General features: G+C 44.2%; 2 protein-coding genes across 4 annotated transcripts; both read left to right on the top strand.

Moving 5' to 3' along the window:
* The first annotated feature begins 233 nt into the window (after positions 1-233).
* LOC106564744 (suppressor of cytokine signaling 7) lies at positions 234-9,136 on the top strand. 2 transcript variants are annotated; one of them, XM_014131057.3, is made up of 9 exons: positions 234-2,149; positions 2,461-2,522; positions 2,673-2,777; positions 3,478-3,609; positions 4,250-4,398; positions 4,796-4,964; positions 5,794-5,922; positions 6,124-6,259; positions 6,647-9,136. In XM_014131057.3, exons 1-9 carry the CDS (start codon positions 627-629, stop codon positions 6,765-6,767), a joined length of 2,526 nt encoding a protein of 841 aa, XP_013986532.3. In that variant the 5' UTR covers positions 234-626; the 3' UTR covers positions 6,768-9,136. The 2 variants fall into 2 exon arrangements, with proteins under 2 accessions (XP_013986532.3, XP_013986533.3); XM_014131058.3 differs by lacking the exon at positions 3,478-3,609.
* A 440-nt stretch (positions 9,137-9,576) lies between these two features.
* Positions 9,577-26,013, top strand: LOC106564743 (transcription factor Sp2). Of its 2 annotated transcripts, none has more exons than XM_014131053.3 (8): positions 9,577-9,680; positions 10,852-10,928; positions 18,743-19,444; positions 19,752-19,949; positions 20,732-21,026; positions 21,295-21,475; positions 22,875-23,068; positions 23,545-26,013. In XM_014131053.3, the coding sequence occupies exons 1-8, from the start codon at positions 9,611-9,613 to the stop codon at positions 23,643-23,645; spliced, it is 1,818 nt and encodes a 605-aa protein (XP_013986528.1). In that variant the 5' UTR covers positions 9,577-9,610; the 3' UTR covers positions 23,646-26,013. The 2 variants fall into 2 exon arrangements, with proteins under 2 accessions (XP_013986528.1, XP_013986529.1); XM_014131054.3 differs by lacking the exon at positions 9,577-9,680 and adding an exon at positions 9,695-10,761.
* The last annotated feature ends 1,634 nt before the right edge of the window (positions 26,014-27,647 follow it).

Here is a 27,647-nt window from a genome sequence, read left to right as displayed (position 1 = left end):
TGTAATGTTTACTGTTCATTTTTATTGTTTATTTCACTTTTGTATATTATCTACCTCACTTGCTTTGGCAATAACATATGTTTCCCATGCCAATAAAGCCCCTTGAATTGTATTGAAACGGGGGAGGGAGAGGGAGACAAGGGACAAAATGAACGCAGAATGCATAGGATTTGCGGAAGTGAGGGAGCGGGTGGGGCTTCGCTGGGAACCGGAGAGAGAGAGAGAGAGAGAGAGAGAGAGAGAGAGAGACAGAGAGACAGAGAGAGACAGAGACAGAGAGATAGGGAGAGAAAAAGAGAGTAGTCAGACTTGTGAGGCTTTTTATTCTAACAAATGAGACCGTATGTTTTACCCCGGTGTTCGCCTGCTTACAACAGCAAGCTGGATATATTTATGCGTGCACTCGCTCGGTCTTCGTTAGAATAGAAATGGATGTCGTTTTTTTGTAGGCGCTTATCTGTGCGATAATGAAAGAACGCTTGAAATAGTTTATTCGCTTGTAGCCTATTTATGGTAGATAGCGCTTTGGCCCTTCTTTATTATAAGACAACGGGGATCCATCAAACGTCGGTAGCTATGTGAAGCGTAGAAATCGTTTATTCCCTTTCGTGAATTGAGGAATAATTATGAACAACGCGCAAGATATGTCTCCCGATTTTGTCTTGATGCGCCTGGTCTCCGCGGCCGAGGATGACCGCTTGGACGAGGAGAATGGGAATCTGTCGTCGGTTGGAGTGGTGGCAGGACTCGGTAAAGAGGTCTTGGCTCATAGCAACATGAAAGGGGGCTTAGAATTCGCCCGAGATCCCACGACAGGCCTCGCGCATTCCGGCAATCTCTCTTCGCTGAACAATGCACAGCAGAGCGGCGGAACAGCGGCACCTGACACCGGGGTGTTGGCGACTAAACCTTCGGTGTCTATTCCTCCTCCTCCACACAGCGCCATGGAGGCCAAGGGCTTTGAGTTCGCTCACAGAGGCGGCTTACGGCCTCAGCTCCTTGTGTTTCCTAACATATTGAGGGATGGTGAGGGGATTTTAGACTGTGAATCCGACGGTCGGAATCAGTCGAGGAAACATATTGGTTTGGACAAGACCTCCGGCTCTGTCTCCGACCTAACCGGAGGCATCAATAACAATACGCTCAGTGCCGGCGACGCGCAACAGCAGAACCATCTGTCCCAGAGCTGGGGTCTGCATCCCCGGGTGGTATTATCCACGGTTGCTGCCGATATAGAGGGAGGTGAGCTATGCCACCGGCACAGTTTGATCACCAACCCATCGGACTGGCCTCCCTTATCGGATAAATCCAACCCTTTCACCATGATAGAGTCGAAATGGGGGTGCACAACCGGGGAGCTGCCCGACGGCCCAGTGTTCGACCTGGCCAGAAGGTTCGGGGAGCTGGGGCTCGGCGCGGTACCCAAGATATTATTCAAGGACGGGGAGATGCCCCAGTGCTCGTGTCAGGGTGCACATGGGCCGGCACCAGCGGGGATGGGGCATGGGGATGACCCGACTGAGACTAGCGACGCTTTGTTGGTGCTGGAGGGGCTGGGGACTGGGGACGTGGCCAGGCTGGGTATCACTGGATGCCCGGAGGACGATTCGGATGAAAGTCGAGCACGTCGAGTTCAGAAGATGTCCGGTGCATTTTCTCTCAGTAGCTTTCAGGCAGAGTTGACCAGACAGATGGAAGGGGTGGCTGGAGAACCTTGTCCGTCGGCGCACGGCGACGCACAAGTATGTAGCCTGCATGGAAACGTACCTAACCCAACTCAACCGAGCCCGGGAGATACAGAACAGAATCCGGAGGTGTCGATATTACCTGGGGCCTCTGCGGCTACACCGAGCTCGGACCGACCTGTCAGTCCAACCATTAGCCAGGCATCGACACCCCGGAAGCGGGCGGACAAGTGCGTCAGTGAGCCCCGGACTCCAACTGGTCGGGTCGAGAAAACACTAAAAGTTCCAGGGAAGTCCAGAAAGGGCTCACTTAAAATACGCCTGAGTAAACTTTTCAGAACTAAAAGCTGTAGTGGTTCCAATAGCCTTCTGGATAAGAGGCCATCAGTGGCCTATTCAATCTCCTCCGCTGGAAGTCTGATGGATATGGCCAGTGGAAGTGGTGGGGAGCATGACGTGGACAGGTAAGGACTTCCACACTTTTAAGCATTGTGAGTAATTACTGATTGTATGCCTATAATTTATAGCAGGCTATAGAGGTCAACTCACTTATTGATTGGTTACAGTGCCAGGTAATATTGTAGAGCCTATCCTAAAATATAATATTTTCTATCAGGATATTATAGGCCCGTAACTGTCCTTATCTTTTCTAAATCTGGTTTTTTCTAAATCTAGGCTACCTAACTCTAATATCTATTTTTCACCCGATCACCTCTATATTCCATCCCTCTATAACTTATTTCATTCCTATTTTGCTGTCTTTCTCTTGCCACAGACAACCCCGAATGACCAGGGCCCAAAGTGCTTTCTCTCCTGCTTCCTTTGCTCCTTTCACTGGTAAGGGGCTCTACCATTTCTTGGCTGAGGAGGCAAACTCTGGTCCAAGAACTCACGTTTCTTTACTAGCATCACTCTCTTCCTCTATCATTTCCTTTCTCACATTCCCTCTCTCTCTTTCTCTTTCCTTCTTTCCATTTCTGGGTGCAGGTGAGACTGTTTCATTGGTGGATGTGGATATTTCGAGGAGAGGGGTGAACACTCCGCACCCTCCCACGCCTCCACCTCCGCCACGCAGAAGTCTCAGTCTATTAGGTACTTTACCTCCTTTCTTTCTCGCTGTTCTTTCTCTCTGTGTGTCTCTCTGTTAGAGTAGCCTATTTTTCTCTGTGTGTTTCCTTGTGTCCCTCCCTTTCTTGCACGCATCTCTTTTGCTTGTTTCTACCTGTAGGCACACACAAACACTAAAAATGATTCCTGCATACCCTCACTCACCCTACTCTCCTATACCCACCGTATTACCTCCCTCTCCTGAAAGCTATATCACAGTGTATAAACATACCCATTCTGTTCTATGGTGATGGAGAGCCTAATAGCTTTACACCTTCTCTGATCCCCACGGCAACGCTCACATCAACAGCCATAAGTCTGAGGGACTGTTGTATTGTGGCCTTATAGACCAGTGTTTCTCAACGTAGATCCTGGGGACCCACCCTCTCGACCTATCAGAATTGAATGTTCAGCCAAGCAGTGGAACAAGGACAAACCAATTTGCTGAATGTCACGTTGAATCACCCATTTCTCGCAACCTAGAAATATAAACTTACATCAGATGTCGTTTTGATTTGTTAGTTACCCTAGAATACTTCAAGGAGTGCATTAAAAAAAATATTTAAAAAAAAAGTTGATATGAAAACTTCACTTCACAGTGGGTCCAGAGGAGCGGAGTTGAGAAAGCCTGTGATATAGACCCCTCCCTGGTCTGAACCCCCCCCCCCCCCCTGCTCTGTTCCAGATGACATAGGTGGGCCGCAGCCTGGTCCTTTCCTAGTGAGTGTTATGGGGGCCTCCCTACAGTCCCTCCCCCTGCCTCTTCCTCCTCCTCATCCCTCCCATGCCACCATCCAGCATAGTATCAGCCTCAATGGTAAGACACCAGAGAGCAGAGAGCTGGGAGCTGTGCATGGGGCAAACGGGCGGACGGTGTCGTGATAGAGCACGTAATGGCCAGAGCTAAGACTCTGAAAAGACCATAATACAAAACAGTACCAATATGATATATTTATAATGCTGTATTTATAAACGTGTGAATATATCAGTAATCATTAATATGTGTAATATCTGCAATTCTGAATATATATGTAACATAAGACCTATATGCCTGTCGGCTAATGCCTAAGTTCATAGAGTGATATGGTGTGACACTTGCGTGTTGTGGTGAAGGTTGCATAATTTCCCTCAGGTGAAATACTGTAAGTGCTTGTATTAAGGAAAGACTATACAGACCGATCAGCATGGAAATGAATCGTGAAGGTGTGCGGTCGGAAACCAATGCTTGTCTAATATTTTTATTATATGCCTTGAGAATTAGTATTTGTGGCACCTGGTCTGTCTAAGCAGTCTTACTCAAATTGAACACTGTTATCATCTATTAGTAACAAGTCCTAACTTAAGATCTATGCATGTAACTTGAACTTTCTAGCAACTCCCATTTATACCAAATGCAATGGTTTTGGCTACACATTCATATCATTGTGTCTAACTGAATATTTCTCTATTTGTTTCAGATGCATTCCTCCGGGCCCTGCCTCACTCCACCTCTTCACAGCTCCTCTCAGCTCCTCCCCCTTCCAGGTTGGCCCCGCCCCCAAGGCTCTGTCCTCTGAGGCGGCCTGAGGCCAGCAACTTCACCGCTAGTCTGAGAGAGCTGGAAAAAGTAATTGCGACACACTCAACAACACTCGCAAGTACACATACATATTGACTGAATCACTACTAATCGATTGGGTTACATACTAACAAATAGGTACAAACCTTTAATTGATGATAACTGCCTTGGTGTGTGGGTGGGTGTGTGATAACAAACCTTTAATTGATGATAACTGCCTTGGTGTGGGTGGGTGTGCGATAACAAACCTTTAATTGATGTTAACTGCCTTGGTGTGGGTGTGTGTGTGATAACAAACCTTTAATTGATAACTGCCTCATGACATTAATTCAGTTCTGTGTTTGTATTCGATTCTATGGATGGTGTGTGTGTGTGTGTGTGTGTGTGTGTGTGTGTGTATGTTTCTATGATATTCATTCATAATCACCTACATGTCTATCCCCAGTGTGGCTGGTACTGGGGTCCTATGAACTGGGAAGATGCAGAGATGAAGTTGAAGGGGAAGCCTGATGGGGCGTTCCTGGTGAGGGACAGCTCTGACCCCCGCTACATCCTCAGCCTCAGCTTCCGCTCCCAGGGAGTCACACACCACACGCGCATGGAGCACTACAGAGGTGAGTTACACACACCACACTCGCACGGAGCACTACAGAGGTGAGTTACACACACCACACTCGCTTGGAGCACTACAGAGGTGAGTTACACACACCACACGCGCACGGAGCACTACAGAGGTGAGTAACACACACCACACGCGCACGGAGCACTACAGAGGTGAGTTAGACACACCACACGCACACGGAGCACTACAGAGGTGAGTTAGACACACCACACGCGCACGGAGCACTACAGAGGTGAGTCGTGTGCACCGTAAATACGCAGAAACACACAGTCAGTCAATCACACAAATATAAATGTTGGAGCTACTCACTCAGTCATTATGTTTATTAACACACGTACACACACCCATGCACTCACACAGACAAACACACACACACACAGTGCAAAGTGGTGAGTCACCCACACACAAAATGGGTAAACGACAAAGACATGCTCGCAAATATACATGGCATATGCATGAAGCACTTCTAACAGGATTTACTCACATACAGACACATTCATCATGCAGTGTAAATATATGACAGATAGAAAGCATGCAGTTAATTTTATTTATGTTTTACACATACTGCACATATCAGCCACCCAACCCACAGGGTAGTTGAGAAAAACAAGTTTGATACATGACATATGATATAATATGTGCCAATAAAAAAGTATAAAGCATTATACCTGAACACTTTAAATAAAGTGGTAACACAAGGTTCTATTTCATTCCCCTTTAAATGTAATTTGGTTCTATTTCATTCCCCTTTAAATGGTATGTACGTGTGAGTGTTCAGTGTAACCTTAAGTGGTGTGTCCCTTCCATGTTTCCATCTATAGGGACATTCAGCTTGTGGTGTCATCCCAAGTTTGAGGACCGATGTCATTCTGTGGTGGAGTTTATCGAGCGAGCCATCATGCACTCAAAGAATGGAAAATTCCTCTACTTCCTGCGTTCACGTGTGCCAGGTAAAAACGTCCCCCATTCCTACACGGCCTAACCAATTAGATATTTATGTGAACTACCACCTAGTGTAGTGGTTGTAATGACAGTAAGCACAGCATACAAGGTTGCTGAGAGGTTACGAGCATCTGTATTGGTTGTTTGTGTTCATTTGTGTGTGTGTGTGTGTGTGTGTGTGTGTGTGTGTGTGTGTGTGTGTGTTCCAGGGCTCCCCCCTACCCCGGTGCAGCTGCTCTACCCAGTGTCCCGGTTCAGCAATGTCAAGTCCCTGCAGCACCTCTGTCGCTTCTGCATCCGACAGATGGTCCGCATCGACCACATCCAGGAGCTGCCGCTGCCCAAGTACTGCCATACTCAATTCAGCAAAATATTGATTTAGTCATTCATTTTAACCTTGTATTTGTTTTCTTGGAAATAGTTGTTAGTGAATTAGCATTCTCTCCTGAGCTTTGACAGAAATGCCTCAAAGTCTAAATAAAGAACTCATGGAAATAATCCTTGATTCCTAAAAGACTAGACATGGATGATGCGCTTTGAGACCAAGTGAAAAGTGCTATATATAGCAGCTGTACTTTAACGCAATCCATCATCATCATCATCATCATCATCATCAGTTTCCTTTCTTTTATCGAGAGTGTTCTACAGAGAGAAAACTACTTCACATGCTAAACATAATGTAAAGGTATCTTTATGCATAAGGGGTTAATCATTTGACCTCTCCCTCTCCAGACCACTGATCATGTACCTGAGGAAGTTCTACTACTATGATGCAGAGGAAGAGATGTACCTGTCAATCAAGAGCATTCGACCAGGGGCAGGAGTAGAGCAAGAGGCGGAGTCTCAGACGTAACTGGAAGAGGTGTCTGCTGGTCTGCCAGTCTTCCAGCATCAGCCAATCAAAGTCCTCGGCACCCTCTGTATCCAGTCGGCTGCAGTCAAAGGGATCCAGATGACCTAGCCCTTCTCTTGACTTTGGCCAATGAGAGTAGAAAGGGACAGCAGTGGAATGCTGGAAAATTGTCCATATGGAGTGCACACATGGGGCATGGACAAAAAAGGACACAGCCTCATTGAGAACGGACTGGAGAACGGACTCTTCTAGCCTGTAACAACCTGAAAACAAAAAAAACAACTTGAACCTAGACTTTGAATCAATCCCTGGATAGATATTCACTGTACCTATGAACTGAAGTTGATGCACTGGTCCATTTGTACTACTATTTTTTTCCATGATAATTTCCTTGTTTTCTTCCCTCCTGTTGCTATGAGGGTTGTTGTGGACTCCAATTTGCCCACAGGAGGCCATGGTTGATCTTTGTTTGTTGGTTTTAATTGTCAACAAATCCCTGATTGTAACTTGCTCATCATTCTGTTCCTTCGTACCCCAAGCTGGCCACAGGCTCAGCATTTTCAGTAAAAGAGAAAAAAAATATGGCTTCCCTCTTTTGCACAATCATTTTTAATTGACTGAAGTAAAGTGGTAGTAGGTGCCAGGTGCACCGGTTTGAGTGTGTCAAGAACTGCAACGCTGCTGGGTTTTTCACGCTCAACAGTTTCCTGTGTGTATCAACAATGGTCCACCACCCAAAGGACATCCAGCCACATTGACACAACTGTGGGAAGCAGTGGAGTCAACATGGGCCAGCATCCCTGTGGAACACTTTTCACACCTTGTAGAGTCCATGCCCTGACAAATTGAGGCTGTTCTGAGGGTAATGCACACCTCAATCCACACATACATAGTGACACATGACCACTGACACATACATGCAGGCCTTCATGAGGGGGCACAACTCAATATTAGGAAGTTGATCCTAATGTTTTGTACACTCAGTGTATGTCAGTTCCCTGTGTGGGTGTTTTTGCGGTAATGATGAAAATGGCCCTTTCAATCCATATACACTGATGTAATAATTAAGTAGTAGTGTAAACAGCATCAAGGTCAAATGTTTTTACTCTGTCATACACTCTTGATAGCTAAACCACCAATGACAACACACACCCTGTTGTATAGTTGTGGGGACAAGAGGCATGCAAAGCATAAAGGCAATGTCAATCTTAACACAGAATCGTTTTTAACACTTAACACTTTAGCACTTAACAAAAACAACTCATCCTGTAATTTTGACTGCTTTGCTTTTTAGTTCCCCCCTACCAAACGTATGTTTATTTCATAGTGCCCTTTTTTCATTGTTATCCTATTCATGCATGCACACACACACACAGACTCTCTCTCTCTCACACACACACACACACACACACACACACACACACACACACACACACACACACACACACACACACACACACACACACACACATACACACACACACACAGAGAGAGGAAGGATGATTTTAGGAGAACAAGGACTGCTCATTCACACATGCTCCTTCCTATGTTGGGGGCCAACTCAATGGATGGACAACAGATGAACTTGACAGCTAACGATGCCAGCAGTATTGGTGATTTGCCTTTATAGAGAGAATCCAGTTTTGTAAATGGGTTTGTGATGATACATTGAAATAGGACATTAGATAAGAAGGCCCAGCAGGTCTACACTAAGGGTTTAATAATTTGATATTATAAATTCTGAGCTGATTTTTTTTGTATAATTGTTTTTCTGATTGTGTTGAAATGGAAATGACTCTAACCATGAACTGGTCTCTTGTTGCTGACTGGTTTCAAATTCTTGCCCTCTATACCCATCAAACTCAACTCTGGACTTTGAAGCCAGTGCCACTGCTTGTTTTCATTGTTCCCCTCTAATCAGGGACTGATTTAGACCTGGACCTGGCACACAAGGTGGTTAAAATTAATTATCAGGCAGAACAGAACACTTGCAGGCTCCGGACCTTGTAGGGTAAGAGTTGAATACCCCTGCTCTTATTATCCATGTCATAAATCAAATCAGCCTAAGAAGGGTAGGCCACTAGGTACTAGTGTAAAGTGGTACTATAATGTTTTAATAAACAGAAATGCACATCTGATAGTTCCCCTAGACATAATTTTGCAAGCTTGATCATCATGCATAATAAGCCTATTTTGCATGCACTCAATGATTGCGCTACACCTGTAACAGATGACTAATGACTGGGGTATTGACAAAGGTGTAGGTGAGTATTTAGAAAACATGCACATGTTATTACTATAGATTACCTGAGGACCTACATCACTACAGATCAGCTGTAAATTAGTTAGAGTGACAAAAACAAGTTTGTAACAGTTTGCCTTGTGCTCTTATCAGCACTGCCTTCCTACCTTGTTATCCGTAAGCCTTATTGTGTTTTGACTATGACAGACTGAGTATAGCCTATCCATTCTAATAACATACTGTATCTGTGCTTTTGTCGCAGGTAGTATCTGATTCAAATGGTTTGAAACAAGCTCATTGATCAAAATGGATGTCATTCTGAGTTTGACCGATTTGTCCCATAGAGCTCTTATTGGACATTATAGACGTCATTTAAATGTAAAGCCATTATAATAGGCCCTTTGCCTGGTCCACCTGTTCCCTTAAAACCCACCCTATTGACCCTAATCTATATACTCCATTGGTTAAAATTGCGTCCATCGACGGTTGTGAGAGGTTTCAGGTTTTTCATTGGCTAAATTGAATTTCAATCACACTGAGAGCTCTTGTCGATTGGCTGGCCTGGGCATCGTTCATTGAACAACAGCGCGTGGATTGGTCCATGAGCGCGGGCGGAATCTTCCAGGGGCTTGCTCTTGAAGGCTCACGGAGAGCGAGTGTCGTCATGAGCGGTGGGTAGGAATTAAAACATTGGTGTTTATATTACATTGTACTTCGTAAAACAATTTGGTCTGTGTTAAACAAAACACATTGAACAGTTTGTGCTGGAAATTCCTTATGTTTGAGGTTGAGTAGGAGCGTTGTGCAAGCCAGCTATGCATTTCCGGAAAAGGGCTGCCTTTTTTTCCAGTATCAAAGAGTTTGATTTGCTACGCGTATCTAGCTTAACATACTAGCTAGTAAAGCTGAATCCTGTTTGTAATTCCAGCTACCGTTAGCTATACATTGATGCTAATCATTTGATATTTCACATTAAAACAAATTCCACATGCACGTATCGCCATGGGCTGTCTATTCCACTCAGTTTGAAAAGTCAGCTGCACTAAAAAGTATTTGCAATGCTATCTAATTGTTTCATTTCTGACTGCCAGTTAGCTTCTTGCTAACTAAACGGTTTTCTGGCTATCTGTGTACGTTTGATGGCGGCGCTATTTTCAGGCCGCGCTCAAACATTTCTTTCTAAGCACTAAATATCAGATTTTAAAGAGACAGTCACATTGGTCATAATTGCAACTGACCCCAAAAATCCACAGTGCATATTTCTTGTACAAATCCATTTTTTTTTAATCGATACTCTCGCGATACATTATCATGCTCGAGCTATTTGTGAGATTGCGTGAGAAATCAGCCAGGTACAGTAGTCACCAATTTACTGTACACAAGTCGTAGCCCTCTGCTGTGCCCATTTGCCAGCTAGCATACTGTACTTTTGTTTAGCATACTGTACTTTTGTTTAGGGCCTTTTAATTCTGTACTTCGTAGACGAGGAGTTGTAGTTGGCAATGCATGTGTCTGACAATTTTTTTTTTGGTCATAGACCAGCCCTTTTATTACGGATTAAAGGTCACGCAGTTTACACACAAGTCTGCCGGGACTGGCATTCACGGGGTGGTAGCTAGCCATCCACAACTCATCTATTAGAGTTGCAGTTCCCATCTCCTTTGTGAACTGTCTTATTTGAATGCCTTTACATGCGTTTAGGGAAAAACAGCTCCCTCGGATGTAATACTTTCCTGAATTTCTGCAGCAGAGGTATTGACAGTGACCATCATTATTTTTGGTACTTGAAATGTGTTAGACTATTTACAGTATATGCAATGTGTGTTTCCATGTGTGTTGCAGATCAACAGGACAGTATGGCCACCACTGTTGCTGTCAGTCCCAGCGAGTATCTCCAGCCCTCTGCCACTTCCTCTCAAGTGAGTCACAGCTAGACTACTTCCTGCTTGTTCTTAGATGTGTAAATGTCACCCAGTGGTGTCTTAAAAGTAACTGAGGGGTTCATTATTTGACTTTAGCATGCATACTGAGTCCAGCAATGCTATCCTATTGTGAATCATGAAGTTTGTAGTTTATGTATTTTATTGGTAGCCTATGGTGAGATGTAGCTTAACCTCCTTTATGTAAACTGTGCTCCACCTAGGGCTGGGTGAAATTCATGATATATCTTTTATTTTTATTTTATTTTACTTTTTCTCCAAGCTTTGTTGCACTAGAGTCATTCCACTTCAAAAACCACAAGAAAGAGCATTTCGACACTCACCATTTCAGATTGTTCAGAAATCTGTTTCTGTAGTTAGAAACAGATAAGATAAGCATTCCTGAAACGTTGAAATATAATTTGATATCTGAGAAATGTAAGCCAATTGATTGCACCCAAATTGGCCATTTTAATTTATAGGATTCATATAATATTCAATAAATATAGTACCTAACATCCAATTTGGACCATAATTCTTCCTAACAATGAGTAAGACATGAGGAATCCAATAAAATGAATCAAAAGCCACCCACGGACCCCCACACCAAGCCCACCCCAACAACCAGTATACAGTATCAGTTGTATCTCTAACAAGTAGTATGGAGCTGCTGCTTGGAGTATTGTTTCATATATATATATATACTCACACACACAGTTGAAGTTTACATACACCTTAGCCAAATACATTTAAACTCAGTTTTTCACAATTCTTGACATTTAATCAGAGTAAAAATTCCCTGTCTTAGGTTAGTTAGGATCACCACTTTATTTTTAAGAATGTGAAATGTCAGAATAATAGTAGAGAGAATGATTTATTTCAGCTTCTATTTCTTTCATCACATCCCCAGTGGGTCAGAAGTTTACATACACTCATTTAGTATTTGGTAGCATTGCCTTTAAATTCTTTAACTTGGGTCAAACTTTTCAGGTAGCCTTCCACAAGCTTCCCACAATAAGTTGGGTGAATTTTGACCCATTCCTCCTGACAGAGCTGGCGTGACTGAGTCAGGTTTGTAGCCTCCTTGCTCGCACACGCTCTTTCAGTTCTACCCACAAATTCTCTATAGGATTGTGGTCAGGGCTTTGTGATGGCCACTCCAATACCTTGACTTTGTTGTCCTTAAGCCATTTTGCCACAACTTTGGAAGTATGCTTGGGGTCATTGTCCATTTGGAAGATCCATTTGCGACCAAGCTTTAACTTCCTGACTGATGTCTTGAGATGTTGCTTCAATATATCCACATAATTTTCCTCCCTCATGATGCCATCTATTTTGTGAAGTGCACCAGTCCCTCCTGCAGCAAAGCACCCCCACAACATGATGCTGCCACCCCCGTGCTTCACGGTTGGGATGGTGTTCTTCGGCTTGCAAGCCTCCCCCTTTCCCTCCAAACGTAACGATGGTCATTATGGCCAAACAGTTCTATTTTTGTTTCATCAGACCAGAGGACATTTCTCCAAAAAGCACAATCTTGTTTCCCCATGTGCAGTTGCAAACCGTAGTCTAGCTTTTTTATGGCGGTTTTGGAGCAGTGGCTTCTTCCTTGCTGAGCGGCCTTTCAGGTTATGTCGATATAGGACTCGTTTTACTGTGGATGTAGATACTTTTGTACCTGTTTCTTCCAGCATCTTCACAAGGTCCTTTGCTGTTGTTCTGGGATTGATTTGCCCTTTTCGCACCAAAGTACGTTCATCTATAGGAGACAGAACGCGTCTCCTTCCTGAGCGGTATGACGGCTGTATGGTCCCATGGTGTTTATACTTGTGTGCTATTGTTTGTACAGATGAACGTGGTACCTTCAGGCGTTTGGAAATTGCTCCCAAGGATGAACCAGACTTGTGGAGGTCTACAATTATTTTTCTCGGAGGTCTTGGCTGATTTCTTTAGATTTTCCCATGACGTCAAAGCAAAGAGGCATTGAGTTTGAAGGTAGGCCTTGAAATACATCCACAGGTACACCTCCAATTGACTCAAATGATGTCAATTAGCCTATCAGAAGCTTCTAAAGCCATGACATCATTTTCTGGAATTTTCCAAGCTGTTTAAAGGCACAGTCAACTTAGTGTATGTAAACTTCTGACCCACTGGAATTGTAATACAGTGATCAATAAGTGAAATAATCTGTCTGTAAACAATTGTTGGAAATATTACTTGTCCTGCACAAAGTAGATGTCCTAACCGACTTGCCAAAACTATAGCCTGTTAACAAGAAATTGGTGGAGTGGTTGAAAAATTAGTTTCAATGACTCCAACCTAAGTGTATGTAAACTTCTGACTTCAACTGTATATGAATCTGGTGATGTTTTTTTCCGATGTTCAGAGAAATTAGCCTTTGAAGTCGCTTGCATTCTTTATCATAAATTAGTGTGAAAGTACCAAGTTTTTCTCTGTTGCCGCTGCTTCTGCCACCACACCCTTTTATAAATTTTGCCAGTCTCTTGTGTTTATTAAATGGATTAAAATTTTCTTTGCAACTTTGGATAGAAAACCAATAGCTTTTGCTCATGATGAAAAAAAATTGTGTTGTCAAGCCAGTCCTCCATGAAAGTAATTCAGGTTGACCTTCTCTTAGCTACCTAATGTTTCAACCCAACTCTCCTTGAATAGTCCAAAACATTGCAGCTCTCTGAGAGGGCTATCCGAATGGTGAATACTTTTTCTACACGCCCAAAACTTTGATGGAAAAATGTGCTAGTTACTAAAATGTGACAACCCTAATAAAATACAATTATAAACCATTGCATGGCAGTCGTATGTTTTTTAAATAAAATTATTAGAAAATATCTATATGTAGTGTGATTAGTGACATTTACCATTATACCCAACCCAATACCATTGCAAAACACTATACAGTGTGTGTTTAGGACTTTTTTTAATTATTGAAGACCATTGGAGACCGTAGCATGGAAACCATTAGAACTGCTGTAGCCTAATGGTTTGCTTGTTCGCCAATCATCAGGAATGGTCTAATCCAGACCTTTTTTTTAATGGAGTAATAAACCAGACACAGAGGGGACGTTTCCTGGACACAAATGAAGCCTAAGAGAAGGAAAAACTGAATTGCTTTCATGGAGGACTGGCTTTAAATTGTGAGGATGACCACACAATTTATTTTCATCATGAGCAATAGCTATTGGTTTTCTATCCAAAGTTGCAAAAACAATTTTGTGATACATTTAATGAACACAGGAGAACAACAAAGTGGATAAAGGGTGTGGTGGCAGAAGCAGGAACAGCGGCATCTAGTGGGCAAAACTTGGTACTTTCACGTTCATTTATGATAAAGAATGCAAGCTACTTCAATGGCTAATTTCTCTGAACGGTGAGAAACATCACCAGATTCACCAGGAATACATTCCAAAGAATGAAGAAGCAATACTCCAAGCAGCAGTTCCATACTACTGTCAGACAGAGAACTGATACTGGTTGTTGGGGTGGGATTGGCGTGGGGTGTGGGAGGTCCGTGGGTGGCTTTTCATCATTTTATAAGATTCCTCATGCCATACTCATTGTTAGCAAGAATTATGGTCCAAATCGGATGTTAGGTACTATATTTATGGAAGATTATATGAATCCTACACATTTTAAAATGGGCAATTTGGGTGCAATCAATTAGCTTAATTTCTCAGATCAAATCATATTTCAACAAAATGATGTTTCAGGAATGCCAATCATATGTTTCTAACTACAGAAACAATTTCAGAGCAATCTGAGATGGTGGGTGTCATGGCTTGCTGAAATGACATGGAATGACCCACAATTAAAGGTCAATACACTGCATTTCAAACAGTCAGGAATAATCTAATGAATTCAGGGATTGTAAAAAATATACCTAGGCTAAATATAAGCCTTCCACCAACATAAGACACACTAATAATTTAATCAAAATAGTTAAACCTGCTTTTTTTTGCAATAATCACTGATCTGGCTTTCAAGTCAGTCTATGAAAATCCCCTTTTTTGTTTTTTTTAATCAAACACTAGAACCATGCATAATGCACATCCACTAATAATGTCCAACTTCTTGTAACAGGCGTTATAGAAAATTAACACGGGTCTCATAACAATTGTCTCAAGCACAAGCCCAGGTGCCAGTGGGTAGCCAGCTAATCTTTATATTTAAAGTCTAGCCAACGTGGATCTATTTGCTTGCTAGCAGTGTCGAACAGTTGAACTGTTATGAATACACCCTGCTGTCAGTCTCCAACAGCCTGTTCACTTTGTTTAGATGTTGAAATCAAGTGACCTACCTGGATGAGATGTTTATTTCTCAAAATGAGAATGAGTTGCCAATACCTTATATAAATGCGTATTTTTATGCTCATTGCAAATGTATAAAACACAGACTAGACAGCTAGCACATAACAGTATGTGGCTAAAATGCTGCTAGCGGTACATGGTACCGCAATGGTATTTGCTATCTGGAATCTTTGGGACGTCCCTACCCCATTGAAGTTGACATTTTAAATGGTTGGGGCTAGGTAAGGTTTACGGTAGGCACGTCCCAAGGATCACATATAGCACTAACCATACTGCAATACCTTGTGCACCAAACTGAGCATTCGTTTTCCACAATCATGTTCATTGACACTCCCGTTTTAGTATGATCTGCTCTGTTCTAAATTTTGAAAGTTTAGAAATAAAAAGGATATTGTTAGAAGGGGAATTAACCGATTCTGTTGGACCAAACCTCAAATGCAAATAGCCAGTTGGAATTGCTTGTCAGAGAGGAAGAAGTGATCTTGTTGTGAGTGGCAGGGGGAGGGGCTTGGTGTCTGTGCGAGTGGGAAGGTGCACAGTGCACACAGCACAGAAGGAGACGAGACCAAAAACGGAAAACCGCTCATAAAAACAGACAAAAAAAAACGGATTCTTGTGATACAGGCATTTGGAACATTGCGTTAAAACATACATTCTAATTAAATATATCGCCCAGCCCTAGTTGCAGCCCAATTCTATCCCTGGTTCCAAAAATTTGCCAAATACAAAAGGTGTAGACCTTACCATGAAATGCTTACTTACAAGCCCTTAACCAACAATGCAGTTAAGGAAAAAAGAGGAAAGAAAATATTTACTAAATAAACAAAAGATAAACCAAAAAAATTAAAGAGCAACAATACAATAACAAGGCTTTATACAGGGGGTATCGGTACCGAGTCAATGTGCAGAGGTACTGGTTCGTTGAGGTAATATGTAGGTAGGGGTAAAGTCATTATGCATAGAAAGCAAGTAGCAGCAGTGTAAAGGGGGGGGGGGGGGGGGGGGGGTCACTGCAAATAGTCTGGGTAGCCATTTGATTAGCTGTTTAACAGTCTTATGGCATGGGGGTAGGAGCTGTTAAGAAGCCTTTTGGATATAGACTTGGCGTTCCGGTACCGCTTGCTGGGCGGTGGCAGAGAGAACAGTCTATGACTTGGGTGGCTGGAGTCTTTTGCAATTTTTAGGGCCTTTCTCTGACACGGCCTGGTATAGAGGTCCTGGATGACAGGAAGCTTGGCCTCTGTGATATGCTGGGCCTAACGCACTACCCTCTGTAGCACCTTGCGGTTGGAGGCAGAGCAGTTGCCATACCAGGCGGTGATGCAACCAGGATGCTCTTGTCGTGCCCTCTTCACGACTGTCTTGGTGTGTTTGGACCATGATCATTTGTTGATGATGTGGACACCAAGGAACTTGAAGCTCTCAACCTGCTCCACTACAGCCCCGTCGATGAGAATGGGGGCATGCTCTGCCCTCCTTTTCCTGTAGTCCACGATCATCTCCTTTGTCTTGATCACCTTGAGGGAGAGGTTGTTGTCCTGGCACCACACTGCCAGGTCTTTGACCTCCTCCCTATAGTCTGTCTCATCGTTGTCAGTGATCAGGCCTACAACAGTTGTGTCCTCTGCAAACTTAATGATGGTGTTGGAGTCGTGCTTGGCCACGCAGTCGTGGGTAAACAGGGAGTACAGGAGGGGACTAAGCACACATCCCAGAGGGGCCCCTTTGTTGAGGATCAGCGTGGCAGATGTGCTGTTTCCTACCCTTACCATCTGGGGGTGGCCCGTCAGGAAGTCCAGGATCCAGTTGCAGAGCGAGGTGTTTAGTCCCAGGGTCTTTAGCTTAGTGATGCGCTTTAAGGGTACTATGGTGTTGAACGCTGAGCTGTAGTCAATGAACAGCATTCTCACGTAGGTGTTTATTTTGTCCAGGTAGTAAAGGGCAGTGTGCAATATAGATTGCGTCATCTGTTGGGGTGGTGTGCAAATTGGAGTGGGTCTAGGGTTTCGGGCATGATGGTGTTGATGTGAGCCATGGCCAGCCTTTCAAAGCACTTCATGGCTACATATGAGTAATACGGGTCGGTAGTCATTTAGGCATGTTACCTTGGTGTTCTTGGGCACAGGGACTATGGTGGTCTGCTTGAAACATGTAGGTATTACAGACTCGGTTAGGGAGAGGTTGAAAATGTCAGTGAATACACTTGCCTGTTGGTCAGCGCAGCACATGCTTGTAGTACACGTCCTGCTAATCCGCCTGGCCCGGCATCCTTGTGAATGTTGACTGTTTAAAGGACTTACTCACATTGGCTACGGAAATCGTGATCACAGTTGTCGGGAACAGCTGGTGCTCATGCATGCTTCAGTGTCGAAGTGCACTTAGAAGTCATTTAGGTCGTCTGGTAGGCTCGTGTCACTTGGCAGCTCGTGGCTGGGCTTCCCTTTGTAGTTCGTAATAGTTAATCTTAGTCCTGTATTTACCCTTTGCCTGTTTGATGGTTTGTCAGAAGGCACAGCGGGATTTCTTATAAGCATCCGGGTTAGAGTCCCACTCCCTTTAAAGCAGCAGCACTACCCTTCAGCTCAGTGAGGATGTTGCCTGTAATCCATGGCTTCTGGTTGGGGTATGTACGTACGGTTACTGTGGGGACGATGTCATCGATGCACTTATTGATGAAGCTGGTGACTGATGTGGTATACTCCTCAATGCCATTGGATGAATCCCGGAACATATTCCAGTCTGTGCTAGTAAAACAGTCCTGTAGCTTAGTATGAGCATCATCTGACCACTTCCGTATTGAACGAGTCGCTGGTACTTCCTGCTTTAGTTTTTGCTTGTAAGCAGGAATCAGAAGGATAGAATTATGCTCAGATTTTCCAAATGGAGGGCGAGGGAGAGCTTTGTACACGTCTCTGTGTGTGGAGTCAAGGGGGCAAGTTTTTTACCCCTCTGGTTGCACATGTGACATGCTGGTAGAAATTAGGTAAAAATAATTTAAGTTTCCCTGCATTAAAGTCCCCGGCCACTAGGAGCACCGCCTCTGGATGAGCTTTTTCTTGTTTGCTTATGGCCATATGAAGCTCATTTAGTGCGGTCTTAGTGCCAGCATCAGTTTGTTGTGGTAAATAGACATCTATGAAAAATATATATGAAAACTTTCTTGGTAAATAGTGTAGTCTACAGCTAATCATGAGATACTCTACCCTCAGGCGAGCAAAACTTCAAGACTTCCTTAATATTAGATTTCGTGCACCAGCTGTTATTTACAAATAGACACAGACCGCCACCCTTTGTCTTACCGGAGACGGCTGTTTTGTCTTGCCGATTGCCGAATTCTCACAAGGCACCCGGACCTACGTCCCCTGTATCGGCGTCGCTTCTTCATGCGAATGACAGGGATTTGGCCCAGGTCTGGTATCAGCAGTAAATCATTTGTGTCCGACTCATTGCACCCCTTACCATTTGTCTCTCTCTCTTTGGTCCTGTCTACAGGACTCCCAGCCCTCCCCACTGGCCCTCCTGGCCGCCACCTGTAGTAAGATCGGCCCCCCTGCTGCTCAGGCCCCTGTCAGTGCCCCTCCTACCCAACCCCAACCTCGCCGTCTCCTCCCCATCAAGCCCGCCCCCATCGCCCCCGCCCCTCCCAAAAACCTGGGCTTCCTGTCCGCTAAAGGAAATGTGATCCAGCTGCCAGCGGGCCTGGGCTCCAACAACCCCGGCACCCCCATCGTCCTCACCATCCAGCAGAGCCCTGGCCGCTCGAATCAAACATCCAACATCCAATACCAGGTGATGCCGCAACTGGGAGGCACACAGACCATCCAGATGATGCAGCAGGGAGGACAGATCCAGCTCATCCCGGGTACCAACCAGGCCATCATCACCACGCCCATGACGGTCCCCCAGCCACAGCCCGCTGCCACGCCCATCACCCCGCAGAAGACGGTGGCCATCAAGCCGTCCCCCAGGGGGCGGAAACCCAATGCAGCCAACGTGGTGAGGCTGCCCAGCGGGCTCACGCTGCCCCTCAACGTAGCCACCGGAGAGGAGCCAGCGGCAGCTCCTCCCCCTCCAACAAAGGGCAGACGAGGAAGGAAGAAGCTGGTGGCAGCAGCCCCTCCACCACAGACCACCTCTCCGCCCCCCGAGCAGATGGAGACGATATTATTAGAAGCTGGGGAGAATATTATTCAGGTATGTTTGTTGTTCTGCTGCATTTGGTGTGGGGGTCAACCATGACTTGTGGAGTAGTTCACTTGCTTGATTGGGCTACAAATGGGTACTAATTACTGAATGTGTCTACAATGCTTGTGAGTGTGTGTGTGTAAATGAGTATCTAATGATTTCATCTGTATTTCTCAAACTCAAAATGCTATGCTTTACGTGAGGGTTAGCCTACTCTATCACCCCTTCAACCTCCAGTATTGGGGTCCCTGTATGAGTAAGTGTTGGACAGATTTAGGGCTGTGTTTCATTGCTGCTCTCTCTGTGTTCTCCCCAGGCGGGGAACCAGCTCCTGATTGTGCAGAACACCGGGTCGGGCCAGCAGCAGCTGGTGCAGTTGGTGCAGCAGAAACAGGAGCAGCAGGTGGTCCAGATCCCCCAGCAGGCCCTGAAGGTGGTGCAGGCCGCCTCCGCTACCCTGCCTCAGGTCCCCCAGAGACAGCCTGCACCCAGCCTGCAGCCAGAGCCTACTCAGGTACACACACAAGTTGTTAGAGATCATCAATGTAGCTCTCTCAGCAAACTGACAGATCTAGGAGTTTTTTGTAGATAGGTCAGTCTGAAGTTGTCAATGTAGTCATGCACACAGGCCACACACACACACTCACACACACACACACACAAAACACCTACAGGTGCTGCATGCACACCACCTCTCTACACTCACTCCAGGCTATCCACATGTTTAATTCTTTATTTTTATTTATTTAACCTTTTTTAACTAGGCAAGTCAGTTAAGAACAAATTCGGATTTACACTGACGGCCTACCAAAAGGCAAAAGGCCTCCTGCGGGGACGGGGGCTGGGATTAAAAATAAAATATAGGACAAAACACACATCACGCCATGAGACACCACAACACTACATAAAGAAAGACCTAAGACGACAACACAGCATGGCAGTAACACATGACAACACAGCATGGTAGCAACACCACATGACAACAACATGGTAGAAAAACCACATGACAACAACATGGTAGCATCACAACATGGAGCAGCAAAAAACATGGTACAAACATTATTGGGCACAGACAACAGCACAAAGGGCAAGAAGTTAGAGACAACAATACATCACGCGAAGCAGCTACAACTGTCAGTAAGGGTGTCCATGATTGAGTCTTGATTGCACATGCGCTTTCCAAACAGCTGAAATGTAATGAAACCATAAAAGTGGAAATGGGACTTTAATACAGAAATGTGTCCTAATCTGACAGATATGTTCCATGTTAGTCTGACACCCCTGTGCTCCTCTCAGCTGCTGATCAAAACAGCATCAGGCGAATGGCAGACTGTGCAGCTCCAGGAAACCACAGTTTCCACGGCAACAACGCCCTCCAGCATGGTCACCACCACCCTGTCGTCCGTGGGGGCCACCAAGCGAGCACTGGCGGGGGGCAGGAAGGAGAGGACCCTACCAAAAATAGCCCCGGCGGGTGGGATGATAGCATTGAATGCAGCCCAGCTCTCTTCGGCGGGACAGGCCGTGCAGACTATAAACATCAACGGGGTCCAGGTGCAAGGAGTGCCCGTCACCATCACCAACGCAGGAGGTGTGTGTACTGTATGTTCGTGACAAATATAAAAAGTGCTTGTCCGTATCCAAATCCACAAGGGCATATCCATATCCTCTCTATTTCCATACTGTCTTCCTTTAAAAACGGTTTGCATTCCAATGGACTTTTAGCAAGCTAATGGAGGCCTGCATGTGTGTGTCAGTATGTGTGTGTGTGGTCATGTCTGTGTAAAGTATGTTTATATATGTTCAATATGTTTATTACTCATGTGCAATATGTTAAAGTTTCTCTACTGTTCTTTCAGGGCAGCAGCACCTGACAGTGCAGACGGTACAGGGCGGGGCCCTCCAGCTGGGCGGCGTGACCTCCCAGGGCCACCAGGTGCAGATGGAGCAGACTCTAGCTCTGGAGCTGCAGGGCCAGCCTGGGGAGAAGAAACGCCGCATGGCCTGCACCTGCCCCAACTGTAAGGACTCCGAGAAGAGGCAAGTGGCTCTTACTAGCAAACTAGATACAGGCCTGAGCACCTGGTGGGGGGAAAAAACATGATATACAGTATAAACCCATATATTTTTTTACCAATATGGAAAGTCTTGGTTGATACAAACTGATACCTGTATGGCAAAGTTTACCCTTTTGTGAGATTGGTGCAGGGAAACAACCATGATTGCAAGCAACTACTTTCCATCCTCCTGCTATTAATACCTGTGCACCAAGCAGAAATATAGTGAATACACTACATGACCAAAAGTATGTGATACCTGCTCGTCAAACATCTCATTCCAAAATCATGGCTATAACAGCCCCAACTCTTCTGGGAATGCTTTCCACTAGATGTTGGAACATTTCTGCAGGGACTTGCTTCCATTCAGGTACAAGAGCATTAGTGAGGTCGGGCACTGATGTTGGGCGATTAGGTTTGGCTCGCATTCGGAGTTCCAATTCATCCCAAAGGTGTTAGATGGGATTGAGATCAGGGCTCAAGTTCTTCCACACCGATCTTCGACAACCATTTCTATATGGACCTTGTTTGTGCACGGGGACATTGTCATGCTGAAACCGGAAAGGGCCTTCCCCAAGCTGTTGCCATAAAGTTGGAAGCACAGAATCGTCTAGAATGTCATTGTATGCTCTAGCGTTAAGATTTCCCCTCACTGGAACTAAGGGGCCTTGCCCGAATCATGAAAAACAGCCCCAGACCAATATTCATCCTCCATCAAACTTTACATTTGGCACTATGCATTGGGTCAGGTAGCGTTCTCCTGGCATCTGCCAAACCCAGATTAGTCCGTTGGACTGCCAGATGGTGAAGCATTATTCATCACTCCAGAGAACGCACTTCCAGTGTCCAATGGCGGCGAGCTTTACACCACTCCTGTCAATGCTTGGCATTGCGCATGGTGATCTTAGGCTTGTGTGCGGCTGCTCGGCCATGGAAACCCATTTCATTAAGCTTCCGACGAACAGTTCTTATGCTGACGTTGCTTCCAGAGTTAGTGAGTGTTGCAACCAAGGGCAGATGATTTTTACGCACTTCAGCACTCGGCGCTCCTGTTCTGTGAGCTTGTGTGGCCTACCACTTCCCGGCTGAGCCGTTGATGCTCCTAGACGTTTCCACTTCACAATACAGCACTTACAGTTGACCATGACAAGTCTAGCAGGGCGGAAATTTGACGAACTGACTTGTTGGGAAGGTGGCATCCTATGACGGTGCTCTTCAGTAAAGACCATTCTACTGCCAATGGTGGTTGCGTGACTGTGTGCTTGATTTTATACACCTGTGTGGCTGAAATAGCCAAATCCACTAATTTGAAGGTGTGCCTGCATACTTTTTTGTGTATATATATATAGTGTAGTTAAGTTTGTGTTTTCTGTGTTGTGCAGGCCCGGCGAGGTAGGGAAGAGGAAGCACATCTGTCACATCCCGGGCTGTGAGAAGACGTTCCGGAAAACATCCCTCCTCCGGGCCCACGTGCGCCTGCACACCGGCGAGCGGCCCTTCGTCTGCAACTGGGTCTTCTGCGGCAAACGCTTCACGCGCAGTGACGAGCTGCAGCGACACGCCAGGACACACACAGGTCTGTCCACCGCAGGAGACACACTGATGCACACTGTAGGATGAATGTAGGTCAGTCTGCAAAACACTCACTGGGTAATGTTCAGTAAGGAACACCGTAGCAAAACGTTTTTCAATGGATAAAATTCTGTGTTCTTATTGGACAAGTTCAGATAGTACCTCCCCTGTTTTTGAAAACGTTTTCCCCCTACTGAACACACACTCAGGAGGTACGTACACAGCAAGGTTAGCACAAGTCAGTCGACAATGCTCCATATGCCAAATCATTCTCATACACCATTGTTTTCACCACGTCAGGACTCAAGCAGACGATGCACATACAGTATGTTAGTTTTGCTGAAGTTTCCAGGACTCAAGCAGGCACTCAGATTTGTAGCAGAGATTCCCTTGCAGCAGAGAAGAATGGTATTGCTGTTTCATAGTTTTGTGATATGCAGGAAAATTAAACCACACATTTATTCTGTCTTTTCCTTGCAGGAGACAAGCGCTTCGAGTGCAACCAGTGTCAGAAACGGTTCATGAGGAGCGACCATCTCACGAAGCATTACAAAACACACATAAACACCAAGAACTTGTGAGCTGTGCTGTATACCGACTGTATACACAGACATGCCCTGATGAACTAAACCCCGTAGAGGGCCGCAGGAGAGGATACCAAGAGAGTAGTCCCATGATGGGTGAACCCCAAAAAGGCCCCATACGCCCCATTCTCCTTACTCCCCCACAGAGGCTTCATAGCCTGGTGTACATACCAATCCTCCTCCTCATGGACTCAACTGTTCCAGTCAAGTTATTAATGATAAAAATATACATATAATTACGGACAGCAGGCTTACCTACGTAGGCAGAATGCGTAGAACAGCGAAAGGCGGTCTCCCAGAAAGACAGACAGGCGTGGCTGCTGTGTTCTGATGACCTCACGCTCTGAGCGCCATATCCAAATCCAGTCACCAGGCCTGAGGGAGGAATGAGAGCAAAACGGATAGATTTAGTCTACCAAAGTACCCGAGCCCAAAGGAGACTCCAGCCACTCTTGCCCCTTCTTGTTTTTCCATGTTTTATTCTTTTCATTATTAATAATAACAAATATTGTTGTTGAAGCTCCAGAATAAGGTTTTTTCAAAGTTGATCCTCAAGCCCCACGAGTATCCAAGGTACTTTTTTCAGTCAAACAAATCCTATTCAGTAAATTGCACTACATGCATATCATATCCTTTTACATGGTTTGAACGGTATTTGTAATTCTATTCTTGTTCAATATCAAAGTAATATTATTGATTTTCCAACAAATAAATGATTTGGTTGCAAAGAAAACATGCATACCTATGAGGCCTTGGTGACCACTTTGAAACCTTACACAGTTCCAGACTCGGAAAACCCAAGTTGGCAAAATATTTTCTGCATACAAACATACATCCACACGTACAATGGCAAATATAGATATTTATGATGTTCAGACATAATACCCTTTTCGGGAGTTTTTTTGTAAATCGAAAATGTAATTTAGGTTTTGGCATTTTTTTGTTTGAGTGAAGAGTTACAAATTATTTTGAATACAGACTCCCTCCTAATGAGTTTAAATGTAGTGCATTGCTATGTGTATATCATTATGATATTAACTAAATATGTCCCAAATATTGGTCTGGCATGACAATCATGTCATAAGATGCAAAAAAAATCGACATTCAAATGCTTTCTCGGGCCTGTCACAAGTTATTAGATTACATTAGAAGTCATAACTTGTCTATTATGATCTACATTAAGATCCGTTTGAGGCAAATATGTTTGATAAAACATTTCCGATTCGTATGACATAAATTGACACGCTATCTACTATTATTTATCTAGAGTTTCTGGTGTTTGAATTCCTTTAACACTCAAGGAAGAACACCTGCGCTAGACCTTTACTCGTAGTATTACATTATGTTCTGTTCAATGAATACATATTGACTGTTTATGTAGCTAACTGCATAACAGCATACATTTTTTTATATTTTTCTTTCAAATATTTAATCAACTAATCGGAAAGATTTATAAATGTCCCCCAACAAAAAAAGGATCCTCATGCATTTTTAAATAAGATCAACATTTCATTGAATAGACAATATGAAAATCATGTCCAGTATATCAGGATGCCTAAACTGGGCCTTGGGGACGGAAAAAAAGTCCTGCTCGTATTTATGTTTGTATTGTATGTCCTGAATGTGTATATACAATGTGTCTGGGAGACACAGTAAAATGTAGGATAGAAAGTTACACTGCCTTGTATTTTGGCCGGCCTGGCCAGAGCTGAAGGAAGTGGACTCTGTACAGTGTGAAAGGAAAATGCGTAATGTGACATTGTATAGCTTCATTCCTGCTTTGTACACCATTACTTCTAGATGATCCCTTTTCTATTGAATTTAAAGTTGCCTTAGACAGTTGCACCCAGTATTTAAAGAGATTTCTGTCTAATTTCCAGGGAATGGCATTTGTAGAATTCCTTTTATTTTTGTCTAACTTATGTTACATAATGCCAATGTTTATGTGCACTGACTTGAGCCCAGGTTGAAAATGTGTGATTTTTATTTGATTTTTAAGTAATGATCAGTGGATGAGTTATTTTACCTAAACTGAAAAGGTCCTAATGTTGGTCTCAGTTAACCAGGTGCTTTTCCCTCTCTAAACCTGATCTACCACAGTAATAGATACAGACCCTGTGTATGTCTGAAATAGTACCCTAATCCCTATATTGTGCACTACTTTCAACCACAGCTCTATGGTCTCTGGTCAGAAGTAGTGCACTATATAGGGAATAGGGTGACATTTCAGACTTCCTTTGTTTAACAGGAGTCCTCAGATATCCAGCTATTGCCCATCTTTTATAACTTGTATTAAGGCGCTTACTACAGGTGCTTGCTCCTTTTTTACAGTCACCCACCCCCTCAATAAAGCATTCAAACTGTATTCTGTGTTGTCCTTCTTCATCCAGGTTCCATCAGCCTTCATGAGAGATTGCCCTCACTGAGAACCGTATGGTGAATTTTGAAAAAGGTCTGTTTGTGTATAATATTTACCTGGCTGTCATTTGTTTTGCATAGGGCGGCAGGTAGCCTAGATCAATGGGCCAGTAACTGAAAGGTTGCTGGTTCGAATCCCTGAGCTGACAGGTGAAAAAACTCTGATGTGCCCTTGAGCAAGGCACTTAACCCTAATTGTTCCTGTAAGTTGCTCTGGATAAGAGTGCTAAATCAGGGTTTCCCAAACTTGGTCCTGGGGCCCCGCCCTGAGTGCATGTTTTGGTTTTTGCCCTATGACTACACAGCTGATTTCAAATATCCAACTCCTCATCAAGCTTTGATTATTTGAATCAGCTGTGTAGTGCTCAAATATAATTACCTTTTATTTAACTAGGCAAGTCAATTAAGAACAAATTCTTATTTACAATGACGGCCAAACCGGGACGTCGCTGGGCCAGTTATGTGCCACCCCGAAACGTGGGCCGAGCTTGGGAAACCCTATGCTAAATGTGCATGGCTAATGAAAAAATAAAATAATTTATTGTAAAAATTGTATTTTCAGAAAACAAAAGGATTGAGTGATTCCAAGATATAGGGTCTCGGTGCTGTATCCCCTTCATGGATTGATGTCTGGACAGTTGACTTCAGAAATAAATGTGTTTGTCACATAATGTTCTTTAGGGTTAAAGCAAACGTAAGTCGATCTCAGATCGATTGCCTGCGGGGCCAAGTTAACCTCTTTCATGTAAAAAAATAAGTCATGACTATTGTATTTTTAGGGAAAGAGGATAACTTTGTACATGTATTAAGCTGCATGTTTGACCAATTCCAGTCCCCTTGCTTAGTGGGTTCAGTGTCCTCCTCGGGATCATTTTTATGTAGAAGGACTGAAGCACTGTTCTGGTGACTTTTTAAAATAACCTTCTACTATATACACTGCTCAAAAAAATAAAGGGAACACTAAAATAACACATCCTAGATCTGAATGAATGAAATAATCTTATTAAATACTTTTTTCTTTACATAGTTGAATGTGCTGACAACAAAATCACACAAAAATAATCAATGGAAATCCAATTTATCAACCCATGGAGGTCTGGATTTGGAGTCACACTCAAAATTAAAGTGGAAAACCACACTACAGGCTGATCCAATTTTGATGTAAAGTCCTTAAAACAAGTCAAAATGAGGCTCAGTAGTGTGTGTGGCCTCCACGTGCCTGTATGACCTCCCTACAATGCCTGGGCATGCTCCTGATGAGGTGGCGGATGGTCTCCTGAGGGATCTCCTCCCAGACCTGGACTAAAGCATCCGCCAACTCAAGGACAGTCTGTGGTGCTACGTGGCGTTGGTGGATGGAGCGAGACATGATGTCCCAGATGTGCTGAATTGGATTCAGGTCTGGGGAACGGGCGGGCCAGTCCATAGCATCAATGCCTTCCTCTTGCAGGAACTGCTGACACACTCCAGCCACATGAGGTCTAGCATTGTCTTGCATTAGGAGGAACCCAGGGCCAACCGCACCAGCATATGGTCTCACAAGTGGTCTGAGGATCTCATCTCGGTACCTAATGGCAGTCA

This window comes from Salmo salar, chromosome 12 (genome assembly GCF_965601325.2).
Source record: "Salmo salar chromosome 12, fSalSal1, whole genome shotgun sequence".
Taxonomy (NCBI): Eukaryota; Metazoa; Chordata; class Actinopteri; order Salmoniformes; family Salmonidae; genus Salmo; species Salmo salar.
The sequence above is the reverse complement of the archived record's forward strand: the minus strand, read 5'-3'. Positions and strand labels throughout refer to the sequence as shown.

Coding starts and splice junctions, on each gene's coding strand:
- LOC106564744 (XM_014131057.3), top strand. CDS start 627: ATGAACAACGCGCAAGATATGTCTCCCGATTTTGTCTTGATGCGCCTG. Junction 2,523..2,672: donor TTCCTTTGCTCCTTTCACTG/GTAAGGGGCTCT, acceptor TTCTGGGTGCAG/GTGAGACTGTTTCATTGGTG. Junction 4,399..4,795: donor GTCTGAGAGAGCTGGAAAAA/GTAATTGCGACA, acceptor GTCTATCCCCAG/TGTGGCTGGTACTGGGGTCC.
- LOC106564743 (XM_014131053.3), top strand. CDS start 9,611: ATGAGCGCGGGCGGAATCTTCCAGGGGCTTGCTCTTGAAGGCTCACGG. Junction 21,027..21,294: donor CACCATCACCAACGCAGGAG/GTGTGTGTACTG, acceptor CTGTTCTTTCAG/GGCAGCAGCACCTGACAGTG. Junction 21,476..22,874: donor TGTAAGGACTCCGAGAAGAG/GCAAGTGGCTCT, acceptor TGTGTTGTGCAG/GCCCGGCGAGGTAGGGAAGA.